The 15,096-nt window shown below is 51.2% G+C and overlaps 1 protein-coding gene across 7 annotated transcripts in view; it reads left to right on the top strand.

Annotated features, from left to right (window-relative positions):
• ZC3H4 (zinc finger CCCH-type containing 4) overlaps positions 1-15,096 on the top strand; it is a 47,266-nt gene that overhangs the window by 15,585 nt on the left and 16,585 nt on the right. For all 7 annotated transcript variants that reach the window (XM_049900654.1, XM_049900653.1, XM_049900655.1 and 4 more), the window contains 9 exons: positions 3,903-4,122; positions 4,423-4,533; positions 6,389-6,611; positions 11,264-11,418; positions 12,132-12,228; positions 12,339-12,478; positions 13,306-13,413; positions 14,120-14,231; positions 14,766-14,875. In XM_049900654.1, coding sequence (XP_049756611.1) covers positions 3,903-4,122; positions 4,423-4,533; positions 6,389-6,611; positions 11,264-11,418; positions 12,132-12,228; positions 12,339-12,478; positions 13,306-13,413; positions 14,120-14,231; positions 14,766-14,875 — 1,276 coding nt within the window. The remainder of the gene's footprint in view (positions 1-3,902; positions 4,123-4,422; positions 4,534-6,388; positions 6,612-11,263; positions 11,419-12,131; positions 12,229-12,338; positions 12,479-13,305; positions 13,414-14,119; positions 14,232-14,765; positions 14,876-15,096) is intronic.

The following is a 15,096-nucleotide window of genomic DNA, read 5'->3' on the forward strand; positions in this document are numbered from 1 at the left end:
CAGCTCCACGGGAAAAAGATGTGGCAGCCTGCTTTCATAAAGATTACAGTCTTGGAAACTATGGGGGAGTTTTACTTTGTCCCATGAGATCACTGTGAGTCAGAATCGACTCAATGGCAGCAGTTTATTTTTGGTTATACCAGAGTCCCTGGATGGTGCAAATGGCACTTAGCTGCTAACAAAGGTTGGAGGTTCCAGTCCACCTAGAGGCACCTCAGAAGAAAGGCCTGGCAATTTTTCAAGAGACCACAGCTGTTGAAAACCCTGTGGAGTGCAGTTCTGCTCTGACACCCATGGGGTTGCCATGAGCCAGAATTGACTCAACGGCAGCTGGTTTAACCAGGCAGGATATACAGCTGGGAGGGCATCTCCATTGCCATCAGAGCGCACCCCAGACCCAGCTCCTGCTCTGAGGCAGTTGGGAGCCTGGGGAGGCCGGTGGCCTCAAGGCACACAGCGATAAGTTAGGTGTCACCATCCCTTCCAGTGTCCCATCTCTCCTCCTCCATAAACCACCAGCAATTAAAAAAAAGAAATCCTGTTTCTTTCCCAGTCTCCCCCAACTCTACGGAGACAGAGTTCCAAGCATTTATTACCCGTTTTGTAAAGAGTCCTGCAGTTGAGTCTCACTGAGCCCTGAAACACTCGGGGCGGCTAATGTCGTTGACGGTGAGAGTCCCTCTGTGGCCAGCAGTCTGTGGGGCAGAGTGGTGTGCTGGACTTCCCTGCCTTGGTGAGGCCTTTGGCATGGAAAGGTGGTCTTCTGGAATCATTCTTGACGATTAAGGCTTTTGGGGTTTCGGATAGTCTCTTGTCCCTCTGCTCCTAGACATTAGATGTGGAGCAGCCTGTGCCTTGGCCTAGGCCAGTGTGGGGCATCCAGTCAGGGTGGAGGCCTCAGTGGACCTTGGGTAAAACATTCACCTGCTGTTGCTTCCAGTGAGAAGGCGTAGCTGAGGGGGTGTTTTAAGGTCCCGCCCAGCTCTGGTCCCTTCGACCTGCCCTGACCTGTGTTTATCAGGGAGAGGGCTTTGTGGGCTGTGGCTGCTGTCATTTGCATCTTTGATCTACAAGGAAGATGCGGCGGGGGGGGGGGGGGGGGGGGGCGGGGAGTGGAGGCAAAGCACCAGGACCCAGTAGGTGCTACAGAAACCTTTGTGGCCTGAAGGAAGCCTGTGGGCTTGGGCACTGATGCTGAGGTCCCCAGACCTTTTGCAACTTCAGTGTCCCTGTCTGCGTACTGGAGCTGACAGTGGCTTCTAGCTTGACGGGGTGGGAGAGTGAAGAGTCGGGGACATTGAGTAGGCAGACGATGAGTGGTCCCCCGTTCCCTTTCTGTTTCCCACAGTTGTAGACATCTCCTGTCTTGGATTCAGGGAATGAGGCAGTTCCTGGTTTTTGCTGCTGTCACCCCCTGGCTGTCTCTCTCCAAGTCCCTTGACCCCTCCCCTTTAAGTTCCTCATGTCTGAAACACACGGGCTGATCCTTTCCGGTACTCCTTCCAACTCTGACAGGCTTTTCCAGATTCCAGCTGGGCCTTCTGCCCATTGCCACTCTGGGCTTTATTTTATTTAATCTCGTTTTCTGGGGAGCCAGGGCATTCCTGCCTTTTGAGGAGCTGCTGTGCTCAGGGGTTTTGTGTACTTTCTTCCCAATGTTGCCTCCATCCCTGCTCTGGATCCCCTTTCAGCTTTTTCCTTCACACTGAATGGTTGAGTGTGTTGCTGCTCAGCTTGTCTTCATGGGGCCTTTTCTGAGCCTTCCCAGTACCATGATGTCTGTCTGTCTGGCTCTCCCTCCCAGCATTCCTGTGAGGTGCGGTGAGTCAGCTGCCGTGGTGTTCCCATTGGGGTGCACTGCCACTGGGTTTGCCCCAGTAACCATTCTCCCAGTGTTGGCCGTGGCAGTGGAAAGTCTTCCACGTCCCTGAATAACAGCTTGGAGCTGGGGTTGGCAAGCTGGAGGAAACCGGTTTCCCCAGTCTGAGGCGCTTTGAATTGGGGCGAGGCAACCCTGGCAGTGGTGCCTCCTTCTGGTGGGAGTCGTGCTCCCCGCTTGTTTGGGGGGCCACACCCATGCTGGGAGGTGCCTAACTTGTCTAGAATGCTAGCTAGCTTCTCCCCCGCTCCCAGCCCTTCTGCCCAGGAAGCTGCATCAGGCACAACTCAGTGTCCTCTCCTTGTTTCCTGTTAAACATCAGAAAAGAGTTTCGTGTCCAGCATTTTGTGTCTTGAAAGCTGCCTTTGACCTCTGCCTGGGGTGTCCGGGGGGCCAAGCTCCTTGGGTTTAAGCTGGGATCATTCCCTTTGAATTGGGAGTGAGCGCTAATAGAAAAGCCCTCCTCCAAGGGCTCCTTGACATTGGGGGAGCGGCGTGGAGGCAGAGGGAAGGAGTGTGGAGGGTTCTGGAGGGGTTGTTGGGGCTTGTTTTTCCAGAGAGCCCCTTAGAACCTTTGGGGGCTGTGGGGACAGGCTTGCCTAATTAGCTTGTTATCCCGGGCTGACCTCAGCCCCACCTGAGCAGTGACGGCGCTTCTGCTTTGGCCAGTTCTCTCTCTGGTTAGCCTTTTGGACCCCAAGTTCACTGTGTCACTCTTTACTTTCTCCCCCTTGTCTTTCTGTGTCCTGATTAATTGTAACAGGAGGAATTTTTATACTCTTGCCCAAAAACCTTTCCATGGTCATTCATGAAAGACTTTGGAAATTTTGTTTTTTAACCAGCTCCTGTACTTGTGACAACTGTGTCTGTGGGTTTGGCTCAGTAGCTTGGTTCTTTATCCAGTGGCTCCCTTATGAACCTTCATCACCCCCATCCCGCCCCACCCCACCCCACCCCACCAGCTAGATGTGTAGAATCTTCTGTTTGCAGAGCTGATCACGTTCAGAGAGCACTTTAATTTTTTGAAGTACTGGGGTTGGAATGACGGAGGGGAGCGGACAAAGTCGGGAAAGCCATAGGATGGGGAGATGGGAGGTGAGGCCAGCCGGGGGGAGCAGGAGAGAGAGGAGGGTCGGCAGCAGGTGAGGTGTGGTAGCAGCTGAGGCGTGGGTGATACTTCGGTGGTGAAGTCACGTGAGGACCAAGAGGGGACGAGGCGGGCCCTGTCCCCACCCCCCCCACACCCCGCCCACACCCCTGCTCCTTTTCTCCCACCCAGTGGAGTGCAGCTGACTGGGTGGGTCCACCCTGGGAACCTGGGGTCCTGTTCACCAGTGTTCTCAATGGGGTTTTGTAAAGTATTTTCTGCCTTTGCAGCCACCGTTGAGGCCCACCAGTTAGAGTCTCTGGTGGTGGGGGCTGGTCAGGAATCTGAGGGACACCCCTAGATCTGAACCAAAGCTCACTCCACTCACTGTCTACAGCTCCCCCACCCAAGCCCCCAGGTAGAGTGACACCTAGTTCGCAGGTGTTTCCAGCAACTGGGGCTGAGCAGGTGACCCCAAGCCCCGTGCTCCCCTGTGCCCTCCCTGTGAGGGATTCTCCTTGGGGTTCCTTGGGAGAAGACACCTCTGTGGGCCAGTGAGTTTTAACAGCGCTCCGAAGTGGAGCTCGGCGGGCTTCTTGGCTGCAAGATTTCTTGGGACTTCGTGGTAGTGTTAAGCATGACAAGTTCCAAAGACAGGGATTTCCTAAACTCATTTGACCACAGAACCTCTGCTTTTCTCTCCTAAGAACACTAGTCCTGTGGACCCTGTGGGAAGTACAGGCTAGATTTGTCCTGGTGTTAGCAGTTCAGCCCAGTTGAACACAGTCCCTTGGGGGGAGGACAAGGGACGGGACGCATGGCCTCTAGGGGTGTGACCGCTCTCAGCCTCCACTCCTACCAGCATGGGCCACACTAAAGCCATTAGCTGTTCCTCTCAGACCCCATGCTTACATTGGCTCTGGGGTTGGTTTGTAGGGAAGATGGTGAGTTGGAAGAAGGCGAACTTGAGGATGATGGGGCCGAGGAGACCCAGGACACCTCTGGAGGGCCAGAGAGGAGCCGGAAAGAGAAAGGGGAGAAGCACCACAGCGATTCAGACGAGGAAAAGGCCCACCGGCGGCTGAAGCGGAAGCGGAAGAAAGAGCGGGAGAAGGAGAAGAGGCGGTCAAAGAAGAGGAGGAAATCCAAGCACAAAGTAGGTGTGGAGGGTTGGTGCCTGACTGCAGAGAGCCGCAGGCACTGAGCTGTCTTTTCAGCCCCAGTAGGCACTCAGTAATGTATTTTCCTTCCCCAAGTTGAGTAAAGACCTTTTTTTTTTTTTTTAAAAAAAAAAGGAGATGACAGCTCATGCCTTGTTGCCACCAGATGCCCCTAGGTGAGGTGTCTTAGGTAGAGCCCAGGGCTCTTCTGGCACGTTCCAGCATTGTTTGTCCCAGGGCTGAGGCCTTGCTGGCCTGCAGCGGAATCACCAAGTCCGCTTGCCCTGTCGTTCCAGCGCCACGCCTCCTCCAGCGATGACTTCTCTGACTTCTCAGATGACTCGGACTTCAGCCCCAGTGAAAAGGGGCACCGGAAATACAGGGAGTACAGCCCCCCATACGCGCCGGTGAGTTTATTGAGCACTTATTACAGGCTAGGCTTCCCCCCGCCCCACTGTGGTGAAATGGATTTATGACCAAACGTGCCATTTCAACCATTTTTATATGTACAGTTCAGTGCCATTAATTCCCCATGTTGTGCAACCACAGTGACAGTCCTTTCTAGATTTTTCTGTCATCTTTAACAGGAATTCAGTACTCTCTAAGCAGTAAATCCCTCTCCCTCTTCCACTCACCCCTGGTAACCACTAATGAACTTCGGTCTCTACGTATGTATCTACCTGTTCTCCATACTTGTAAGTGGGATCATGCATACACTGTCCTTTTGTGTCTCCCTTACGTCACTCATGTTGGGTATTCTTGCATGGTACTTGACGTGGAGTTTCTCACATAATGTGGTGAGGTTAGGTATTGTTCTTATCCCCATTTTACAGGTCAGGAAACTGAGGCTTAGGAAATGTCAGCCAGGTTGCACAGCTCTCAAGCGGAGGAGCTGGGATTCAAACCCAGGCAGAAACCTAGTCTCCATAAACTATGCTCTTAATCCCTGTCTCTGCTGCCTCTTCCCCGTGGCTGTGGCAAGACTCAGTATGTCCTGGAGAAAGATGCTGACTTGCCCATGTCAGAGCTGACCCTTTTTCCACTGTTCAGAAATGGCCTTTTGTGGAAACTTGGCAAAACCATGAAATGATTATGGGAGTAAGTTATTTCAAGTGTCATGTAGTGAGAAGTTAAATATTTCTCCCAGTTGATCTCCAAGCTAGAGCCTAAATTTCAGTGCTTTGTTCGGTTTGTATACCGTTTTTTCCTTGCCCCAGTAAAAGCCGAAAGAAAAAAAAAATCAACTTGTATTTCCAAGTTTCAGTAAGAGATGTTTTCAAGTTAGCAATTCTTCAAAGCTGTCCCAGGTATCCCGTGACTCGGCCTCATTCATCATAGTGGATTACTTGTTATGAGATATACTAGTTGAGATTGTTTTACTGATGTAGCTTCAGGCCTCAAATCTGCCGGGGCCTTGGTACACCACAGGAAGTGGGGGGAACACAGCACATTTAGATTATGAACTAGGGATTGAGGGATTTGAGATCTGGAGAAGTACTTGTGTATGTGTGTGTGTGTCCGTCTGTCTGGGAGCCCTGGGTAGTGCAGATGGTTAATGCCCTTGGCCACTAACCTAATGGTTGGTAGTTCAGGTCCACCCGGAGGTGCCTTGAAAGAAAGGCCTGGCAATCTACTTCCAAAAAATCAGCCATTGAAAACCCCATGGAGCACAGTTCTACACTGACACACATGGGGTCGCCATGAATTGAGGTCGACTCGCTGGCAAGTGATTTTTTGTCTGTTTTTCTATCTATCTGACCAACCTTTCTATCATCTATCTGCCTATCTTCACCCAGCACCACTTGGCACCAGCATACTTTGGAAGGCATCATTTGAAATAGCTTTCTAGTTTGGTTACCTAGTAGGCCATCAGTTGAATTTCAAGGACCCAGGAAAATTTTGACTAAGGAGCCTCCCTAGAGCCTGCTGGGCCCTCTCTCCAATTCTGCTTGTTGTAGATCTCTGAGAAATGGCCCCTTCCTTTCCCCATAGTTCTTCAGGGATTGTGGGGCCTGTATTTTCAGTTTTCTTTCAAACTGTGGCTCTTTCCGAATAACAGAACCATCTGAGCACCTCCTACTGCCCCCAGCCCCTCAGGGGAGATGTGGTGCCCAGAGGGACAGGGGACTGGTGTTGTGACCCAGAGGACAGCAGACTGGCACAGAAAGATGTCCTATCAGGGAGTGTTAGGGGCCTTGGTGGTCCAGACTGGGAGGGCGGTTGGCTCAGCCCTTCTCCTGCATTTCTCTCTGGGCTTGGCAGTCCCACCAGCAGTATCCCTCATCGCACCCCACATCGCTGCCCAAGAAATCCTACTCCAAGATGGACAGCAAGGGCTACGGCATGTACGAGGACTATGAGAACGAGCAGTATGGGGAGTACGAAGGGGACGAGGAGGAGGACCTGGGCAAGGAGGACTATGACGACTTCACCAAAGAGCTGAACCAGTACCGGCGCGCCAAGGAGGGCAGCGGCCGGGGCCGAGGTGAGCCCCTGTGGTGGCGTGCCAGAGCATTGAGCCAGGCCCAAGGGGCCTCTTTAGACAAGAAGGGCCTTCGCCAGGCCCTGTGTGCGGGCTGGGGTGTAGCAGCAGCCTTAAGCCCAGTGGGAGAGACATGGCATCATGCAGGATTGAGAGGAGGGCTGTGAAGGAGGGCGGGGAGCTGCACACACATGGCACGGGGGGACCTGTGGACGGTGGGAAGAGGGTCCTGTGCTGAGGCTGAGGCAGAACCAGGCCAGTGTGAGGGTCAGAGAGAAGCTAGTGTGGCTGCCGAAGGGTTTTTTGGTTTTTTTTTTAATTTACTTCCTGGTCATGGGTATAAGAATCGCACCTACATATATGAATTGAAATCGATGCAACAGCAGTGGGTTTGGTTTGGTTTTTGGTTTATTCATCACCTTATATCGTACAAGATGCACATTTTCTTTTGACCTCTTTTGAGCCTTCTCATTAAGTCTAGGAGAAAGCCTCATTTTGGTCTGATCTTTAATACCCCTCTAACCCTGGTTCGGAAACCCTGGTGGTGTGGTGGTTAAGTGCCATGGCTGCTAACCAAGAAGTTGGCAGACGCTCCTTGGAAACTCTATGGTGCAGTTCTTCTCTGTCCTGTAGGGTCACTATGGGTCGGAATCGACTTGATGGCAGTGGGTTTGGTTTTTTGGTTAACCCTGGTTCAAGGAGCCTTGGTGGCGAAATTGTTAAGCACTTGGCTGCTACCCAAAAGATCAGTGATTTGAGCCTACCCAGCAGCTCCGTGGGAGAAAGATCTGGTAATCCTTAAAGATTACAGCCTAGAAAACCCCATGGGCCAAATCTACTCTGTCACATGGGACCCCTATGAGTCAGAATTGACTGACATCACCCAACAACAATGGGGTTGTTACCCAATAGGTTGTTACTGTTTAGCTATGAGGAGAGAGAAGGGATGGGCCAGGGTGACACAACTGGCTGCCTGACCCTCAGCCCCTACCGCCATCTGCCCAGCTCCCATCACCTGACAAGGTGTGACTGCCACGCCTCTGAACCTTGACCTGTGGCAGTTAGGAGGACAGTGGGGGAGGGGGGTGACAGAGGGCAACCCAGCCTGACTTCTTAGAACCATCTCCAGCCAGAAAGATGTCCTGGCCCCAGGGGGCTTCTGGAACCTTCCAGCTCAGTAGTTCTACTGTGGCAACTTGTGATTTCCTGCCCAAGGCCCAGCTTGTTTTGGTGGGCATTCAGTCTTTCTTTCAGCAGCCTTTCTTGGACAGTATTCACTCTTGGGGAGCTTCTAAGACTAGCGCTGTCCAGTGAAAACACAGCACACACTACCACGCGATTTTAAATTTTCTAGTAAGCACATTAAAAAAAAGTAAAAGGAAACAGGTGAAATTAACTGTAACAACATTTTATTTAACCTAATCAGAATCTTGTTATGTCAGTATGTAGTAAGTGTAAATGTGTTTATACTAACATATGTGGGTGGTGGAAATGGTTAAGTACTAGGCTACTCACTGAAAGACTGAAGGGTAAAGTCCACACAGAGGCACCTCAGAAGAGAGGCCTGGTGATTTGCTTTTGAAAAATCAGCCATGAATCCCTGTGGAGCTCAGTTCTACTCTGACACACATGGGGACACTGTTATGGATTGAATTGTGTCCCCCAAAAACACGTGCTATAAATCCTGATCTCTATGCCTGTGGTTATGATCCCATTTGGAAATGGGTTATCTTTGTTATGTTAACAACACAGGGTTAGTGTAGGGTGTAATTTAAGTCAGTCTCTTTTGAGAGATTAAACAAGCATGCAAAAGAAGCGGAAATGGAGGACTAGAGATGCCAAGCCACATGAAGTTCTCTCAGTAGCAGAAGCTCAAAGAAACAAGGACGTTCTTCCAGAGCCGACAGAGAAAGCCTTCCCCTAGAGCTGGCATCCTGAATTCAGACTTCTGGTTTCCTAAACTGTGAGAAAATAAATACCTGTTAATTCCACCCACTTGTGGTATTTCCCTTAAAGCAGCACTAGATAACTAAGCTGGAACTTGGTACTGAGAGTGGGCTGCTGCTCTGACAGACACCTAGAATGTGGAAGCAGTTTTGGAATGGGTAATGATTGGTGGAGGCTGGAAGAGTTTTAAGGTGCCTGACCCTGGTGGTGTAGTGGTTAAGTGCTACGGCTGCTAACCAAAGGGTTGGCATTTTGAATCCACCAGGTGCTACTTGGACACTATGGGGCAGTCTGCCCTGTTCTATAGGGTCGCTACGAGTTGGAATCGACTCGATGGCACTGGGTTTGGTTTTAGAATAGTAGAAGGCTAGATTTCCTTGAAAAGACTGTTGGTAGAATTAGGAACATCAAAGACAATTCTGGTGAGGGCTCAGAAGGAAGTATTAGAGGATACACGTGGTGCCAGCAACAGAATGTTCTAGAAATGCAGATGTGAAGTGTGCTTCCGGTGAGGCTTTAAAAGAGAATGATGAACATGTGATTGGGCAATGGAGGAAGGTCAGTACTTTTTATGCAGTGGCAAAGAACTCATCTGAACTATGTTCAGATGTTTGCTGGAAGGTAGAACTTGCAAGTGATAAACTTGGATATTTAGCTGAGGAGACTTCTAAGCAAGATCTTGAAAGGGCCGCATGGTTTCTCCTTGCCACTTAATAGTAAAATATGAGAGAAAATAAATAGATTTAAAAATGAACTGTGTAAAATGAAAACAAAACTTACAAAGATTGGGAAAATTCTGTTAAACTAAGGATACATGTCCTAGAATTTTCACCAAGGACGTGGCTGCACAAACTTTTGTTAAAGGGATGAGTTAGGCCTGTGACTGATGGATCTAACCAGCTACCACAGCAGGAAACCTATCAGTTTAGACTGAAGGGGACAGAGAAAGAATGAAAATGAAAGGAGAATGCTCTCTGTCTGCATCTTGAAATTCTACAGGCAGGAAACAGGGCAAAGGAGCTACATCTTTAGTTCTCCCAGAAAAGAAGAGAACCCAGTGACATCACTAGGGTTGGTGCAACACAGTGTGGTAACTCATGGTATCACCCTTCCCACCCAGGGGTGTTAGGGCCAGCTGGAAGCACCCCACCCAAAGCGCTTGTGCAGCCCTGCCCCCACAGCTCATCATGGCCCCACCTCTCTCTCATTGGCCGAGCCAGAGACCCTCTTCTTTGCCCAATGGCAAATGCCTTGCCTGGCTGCCCACATCCTGACTGGAAGTGGGGTGGTTGTGGTGGTGGCAAGTTACCACACTAAGTGACACTAATCCTAGTAACTGACAGTGGCAGGGGCTGTGACAAGTTACTGCACTGGGTGGTGGGTGACACCAACCCTAGTGACGCCACTGCCTTGGTGGCCCTTCCCCTGGTGGCGCTAGCCTCTGAAAGAACGCCACTGAAAGAATCATCCCTGGATCAGCTCAGAGGTTGGAAGGATCACAGGAAGCAGGATGTTCTCAGTCTCAAATGGTGGGGTCATGGCTTCTGGGGTTTCAAAGGGTAGGGCCACAGTCTCCTGGATCTCCTAGGTTTCAAAGAGTGGAATCTTCACCAACTTGATTCCGTAGTGTGGGACTGCTGTTAAGGTGTGCCTGGGGAGTGAGACCTCTGCCCAAAGCTGAGGGGGTGAGGCTGCCATGCCCAAGGGGAAGAAGAAAGGGGCCTGGTGGGGTTGTCACCCAGATGGATTAGGAGAATGGTGCTGCCCAAAGCCGAGGGAGCAGAGTTGCCATCCCAGTGGGCCTGGAAGGCAATAGTGAAGCCAAGGGGTCTCCACCCAGAGTCTCAAGGTAGGGCCATTGCCTACATGGTCCCAAAGAGCAGGGGATTATTTTCAAGGTTTGAGAGCTAGTATAAACTGTTCTGCTGGGTTTGGGACTTGCTTGGTGTCTTTTACCCCTTCTTTCCCTCTCATTTCTCCCATTCGTAATGGAGATGTCTACCTTGTACCTATTCCACCGTAGTACTTTGGAAACAGATAACTCGTAATCTAGATTTCACAAGTTCACAGCCCCAAGACGGAATACACCTAATGTCTTACCCGTATTTGATTTAGATCCTTCAGAAGAAGAGGTTTTGGACTTAGAGTTGATTGAAGACTTTTGGGATGATGTGATGGGGTTAATGTGTTTTGCATATGGCAAAAAGGACATGAATTTTTGGGGGCCAAAGGGTAGAACATTATGGATTGAATTGTGTTCCTCAAAAATAAATGTCGTAAATCCTAACCTGTATGCAAGTGATTATAATAACTAAGACAGTTGTCATGAATAGGCTTCTACTTGACGGCAGCTGGAAAAAAAATTCATATAAACTTGTTATATTAATGAGCTGTATTCTTTCTCTTTTGTACTAAGTCTTTGAAATCCGGTGTGTGTTGTCCACTTGGAGCGTCTCTCAGTTTGAACCAGCCACATGTCCTGTGATCAGGAGCCACATATGGCTGGGGGCTACAGCTCTGGTGGCTCAGGGCTGAGTAGGCTGACCCTGGGAGGCGTGCATCCAGGGTGCCATCAGTCTGCCAGGGGGCTGGGAAGACTCCCTGGAGGAGGAGAACAGTGATTGACCGTAGGGACAAGCCTTAGTTAACTTATGTCTTGATGGTGGGTCCACTTCCGTTTCTGCTCACCTGTCTGAATCTCCCTGCAGGCAGCCGAGGCCGTGGCAGGGGCTACAGGGGCCGAGGAAGCCGTGGAGGGTCTCGAGGCCGAGGCATGGGCCGGGGTGGCCGAGGCAGGGGCCGAGGCTCCTTGGGAGGAGACCACCCAGAAGATGAGGAGGACTTCTATGAGGAGGAGATGGAAGTAAGGTTTCTCTAGCCCTGGCGGGGCAATTGGTGGGCTTGCTGGGCTGTACGCACCATAGGGGCACCTGTAAGACAGAGGTGGTAGGACTGTGAGCATTTTGATGGAAAGAACGCATTGAGTGGCGTGTGCTCCTTGTTTTTAAAAGGGTCGTTTATTATCTAGGGATAGAAAAACTGAAAAGGTGCATTAGGGTGGACAGAGAAAATAGTCTTTCTTCCACCGCTTTTCCCCCTGGCAATTCAGTTCCTGTCCCTGGAGTTTGCTAAATGTCCTCTGGAAACATTTTATGTCCTTACGGTCTGTGCATGTTCGCTTACTCCCCCCACACACGTGCACACGCACATGCATACCATCGTCACCGTTTTGTCCCTGCCTGTCAGTACTGGACGAGCCTACCTTCTTTCTGCAGGTGCACAGTTGTCCAGGAGGGATGAGGTGCTGCAGGTGGTCTGCCCAGTGGGGTGGGGGTGTTAGGAGTGAAGACCGCAGGGGGGATGAGGACTCCCACACTCGGGTATGGTGGTGGGTGAAGTGGGGTCACAGGCAGGAGTCCCTGTGGTTGGTCACCTGCCCTCTCCTCTCTAGTTAGGGCATCCTGAGTATAGAAACAGAGGAAGGGGCAGAGTGTGTATTGGATCCGGTTAGGGACAGTGTTTGTGTTGCCTAATGACACTTCTCTGCTGTGTTTGTCCTTCCCTCTGGAATTCCAGTATGGAGAAAGTGAGGAGCCGATGGGTGACGACGATTACGATGACTATTCCAAGGAGCTGAACCAGTACCGTCGGTCCAAGGATGGCCGAGGACGAGGTGGGCAGGGGTCCGGGAGGCAACCCACTTGGCGGGTGCTGCTTTCAGCAGCTGTGGGTCTTGGGTCCAGGCGAGGGCCTGTGGGCTAACGCTGCCTCTCCCCTCCGCAGGTTTAAGTCGAGGCCGAGGCCGGGGTTCCCGATGCCGAGGGAAAGGAATGGGTCGGGGCCGTGGTCGTGGAGGGAGCCGCGGAGGAATGAACAAGGGCGGAATGAACGATGATGAGGACTTCTACGATGATGACATGGGCGTGAGTCCGGTCTCCCCCTGATGTGACATTCTTGGCCAAGGCCCCGTCTTGGGTGTTTTTTAATTTATTTTAATAGTTGAAAATTTTTCTTTATTAATATGAATTAAAAGCACTATAAAAGTTTGATTATTCTGACAGAATTTTCTCAATACTTTTTTTTTTTAAATAATATATTTGTTGCTGAGAATGTACACACAGCAGGCCATACACCATTTCCAGCTTCTGAAAGTGGCAGTTCAGCGGCATTGATTACATTCTTTGAGTTGTGCAACCATTCTCAGCCTCTGGTGTTTTTTTTTAATGAGTGGTCCTGTGAGTCAGATCCTGTCTCCTGGCTCCTGTCAGCCATTCCCCATAGAAATGATCAGCATTAATCATCTTCCACAGGGGAGCCGCTGCTGGTGAGACCCTCTGTTTTTAAACACATCTCTGGCAGCCTTGGCAGTTCCTGAAAATGAGTCTCCGTGTTTAGAAAGGCTCTGGGCGGCTCACCCAGTAGGGCCTGGAGCGTTTAGAGGAAATCGCATACACCCTCCTGGGTATTGATGCTGAACGCAAACCTTCAGTTGCCAGCACCTCCCAGCGCCAGAGCTTTTTCCATCAGAGCGCCGACACCATAACGCCGGGCTCTAGCCTTATGCGAGCCTTGGCATTGGCGACATCCTGTTTGTAAACACCCACATCACATGGAGACACTCCTGTCAAGTGAACACCCACCCCCATCCACCAAGTTCTCCTATCAGTCTGTCCACTCACCCCTTCTCTACTCTGTCTCCCCCTACCTTCTCTTGAGTTCCCCTTTCACCCAGGCTCTGTGTCCCCAACAGGATGGCGGTGGGAGCTACAGAAGGAGCGACCATGACAAGCCCCACCAGCAGTCAGACAAGAAAGGCAAAGTCATCTGCAAGTACTTCGTGGAAGGGCGGTGCACATGGGTAAGGGCGGCTTCACTCATAGGGCACCTGGGAACCCGGGCTGCTTCCTGCCTTCTGTTCTGCCGTCTTTAAACATGCAGCTTTTGTCCTCATGGTTGCATGATGACTGCTGTGCCTCTAGGCATCACAACCATGGGCTAGGAGGAACAAATACAGGTGAAGGGGTCTTTTTATTTGGAAAATATTATCCTCCCCAGGGACTTTTGCTAACATCTCACTGATAGAACTGTGAGAGAGGCTGGGAAATGGAGTATTTTTAGCTGGATACATTTTCCCCCAAATAAAATTGGAATTCTTTTAAAAAGCATAGGATTGAATACTGGGTAGGGGACCAGCACTGGCTGCCACGTAGTTAACAACGCAAAGCACTATGGAGAGTAGTAAAAGGGGAGAGAGCAAGAAAGTGAAAGATAAAAGAGCAGAGGGAGAAAGGAGTTGAAGGCAGTGGGATAGAGCTGAGAGGTTTGGGAATGGCGAGGGAGGCCGAGGCCTGAGAGAAAGCACAGCTGTTCTGGAAGTCGGGAGTCAGAAGCTTCAAGGCTGGAGGGGAATGAGGTTGAAAGCCTGTGAGCCTACCCCACCTGGGCCCCTTCCCCAGGCAGCCCTGCTTGTCCCTCCCCTTTCCTGAGGGAATGTTTTTCTGTGGTGACAGCGTTGTTAGGGCTCACCGTGCTGCTGCGTTACCTTCTCATCTCTTCTTTTCCAGGGCGACCACTGCAATTTTAGCCACGATATTGAACTACCAAAGAAGCGAGAACTGTGCAAGTTTTACATCACTGGGTTCTGCGCCCGAGCTGAAAACTGCCCCTACATGCATGATATCCTTTGTTGTAGCCCGCTTCAGGCCTGGTCGAGGGGTAGGGCTTCTCGTTAGTGGATGACAGCTGACCTCACTGGCCTTTCTGTCCCAGGCCCTGTGAGTCTCCACCTCACTTACCCCTCACACCTGCCGTGTAAGTGGGGCTGCTATTCCCATTTTGCAGTTGAGAACGTTGAGGCACACACACGCTATGTAGTCTCTCTTACATACGCTCTTGAGACTCGCCTGTTGGCTTTCTGAGCTTTTTCCAACTGGCTGTGTAGGCTGGGACGAGTTGCCTAACTTCCCCTTTCCCCCTGAGGATCCAGGGACCCGGCCCCAGGGCCACCATGGCAGGGCAGGAGCAGCTCGGGAGCGCATGTGTTGAGATCCGGGGCTGACCTTGGATGTGCCACCTGCCTGCTGTGCCACTTTGAGCAAGGCACCTCACCTCGCTAAGTTCCCATTTCTTTGCTTCCAGAACAAAAGGGATTGCCTTCTGCGCTCGGGTGGGTTCCACAAGGTGAAGCGTTTACCTTGACTTGCCGTGAACGTGATTTCCCATGTAAGTTGTACCACACGACTGGGAACTGCATCAACGGCGACGACTGCATGTTCTCCCACGACCCGCTGACTGAGGAGACCAGGGAGCTCTTGGATAAGGTGAGCGCCCGCTTTGGAGTCAGGCGGCGGGTCCCCGGCCAGTGGGAGTCAGCCAGTGGGAGCCGGGGGAGTCGCCTCTCACCGACTGGGCACTCTTGGGGCCGGGGTCAGAATTCCCAGCTGCATCAGTCCCAAGCTGGGCCATTTTAAGGAGGAAATGGGAACCACATTGTTTCCTTCAGGGGGACATGAATGAGGTGGTCCCGCATGTGTCTTAACCT

Source organism: Elephas maximus, chromosome 11 (genome assembly GCF_024166365.1).
Source record: "Elephas maximus indicus isolate mEleMax1 chromosome 11, mEleMax1 primary haplotype, whole genome shotgun sequence".
Taxonomy (NCBI): Eukaryota; Metazoa; Chordata; class Mammalia; order Proboscidea; family Elephantidae; genus Elephas; species Elephas maximus.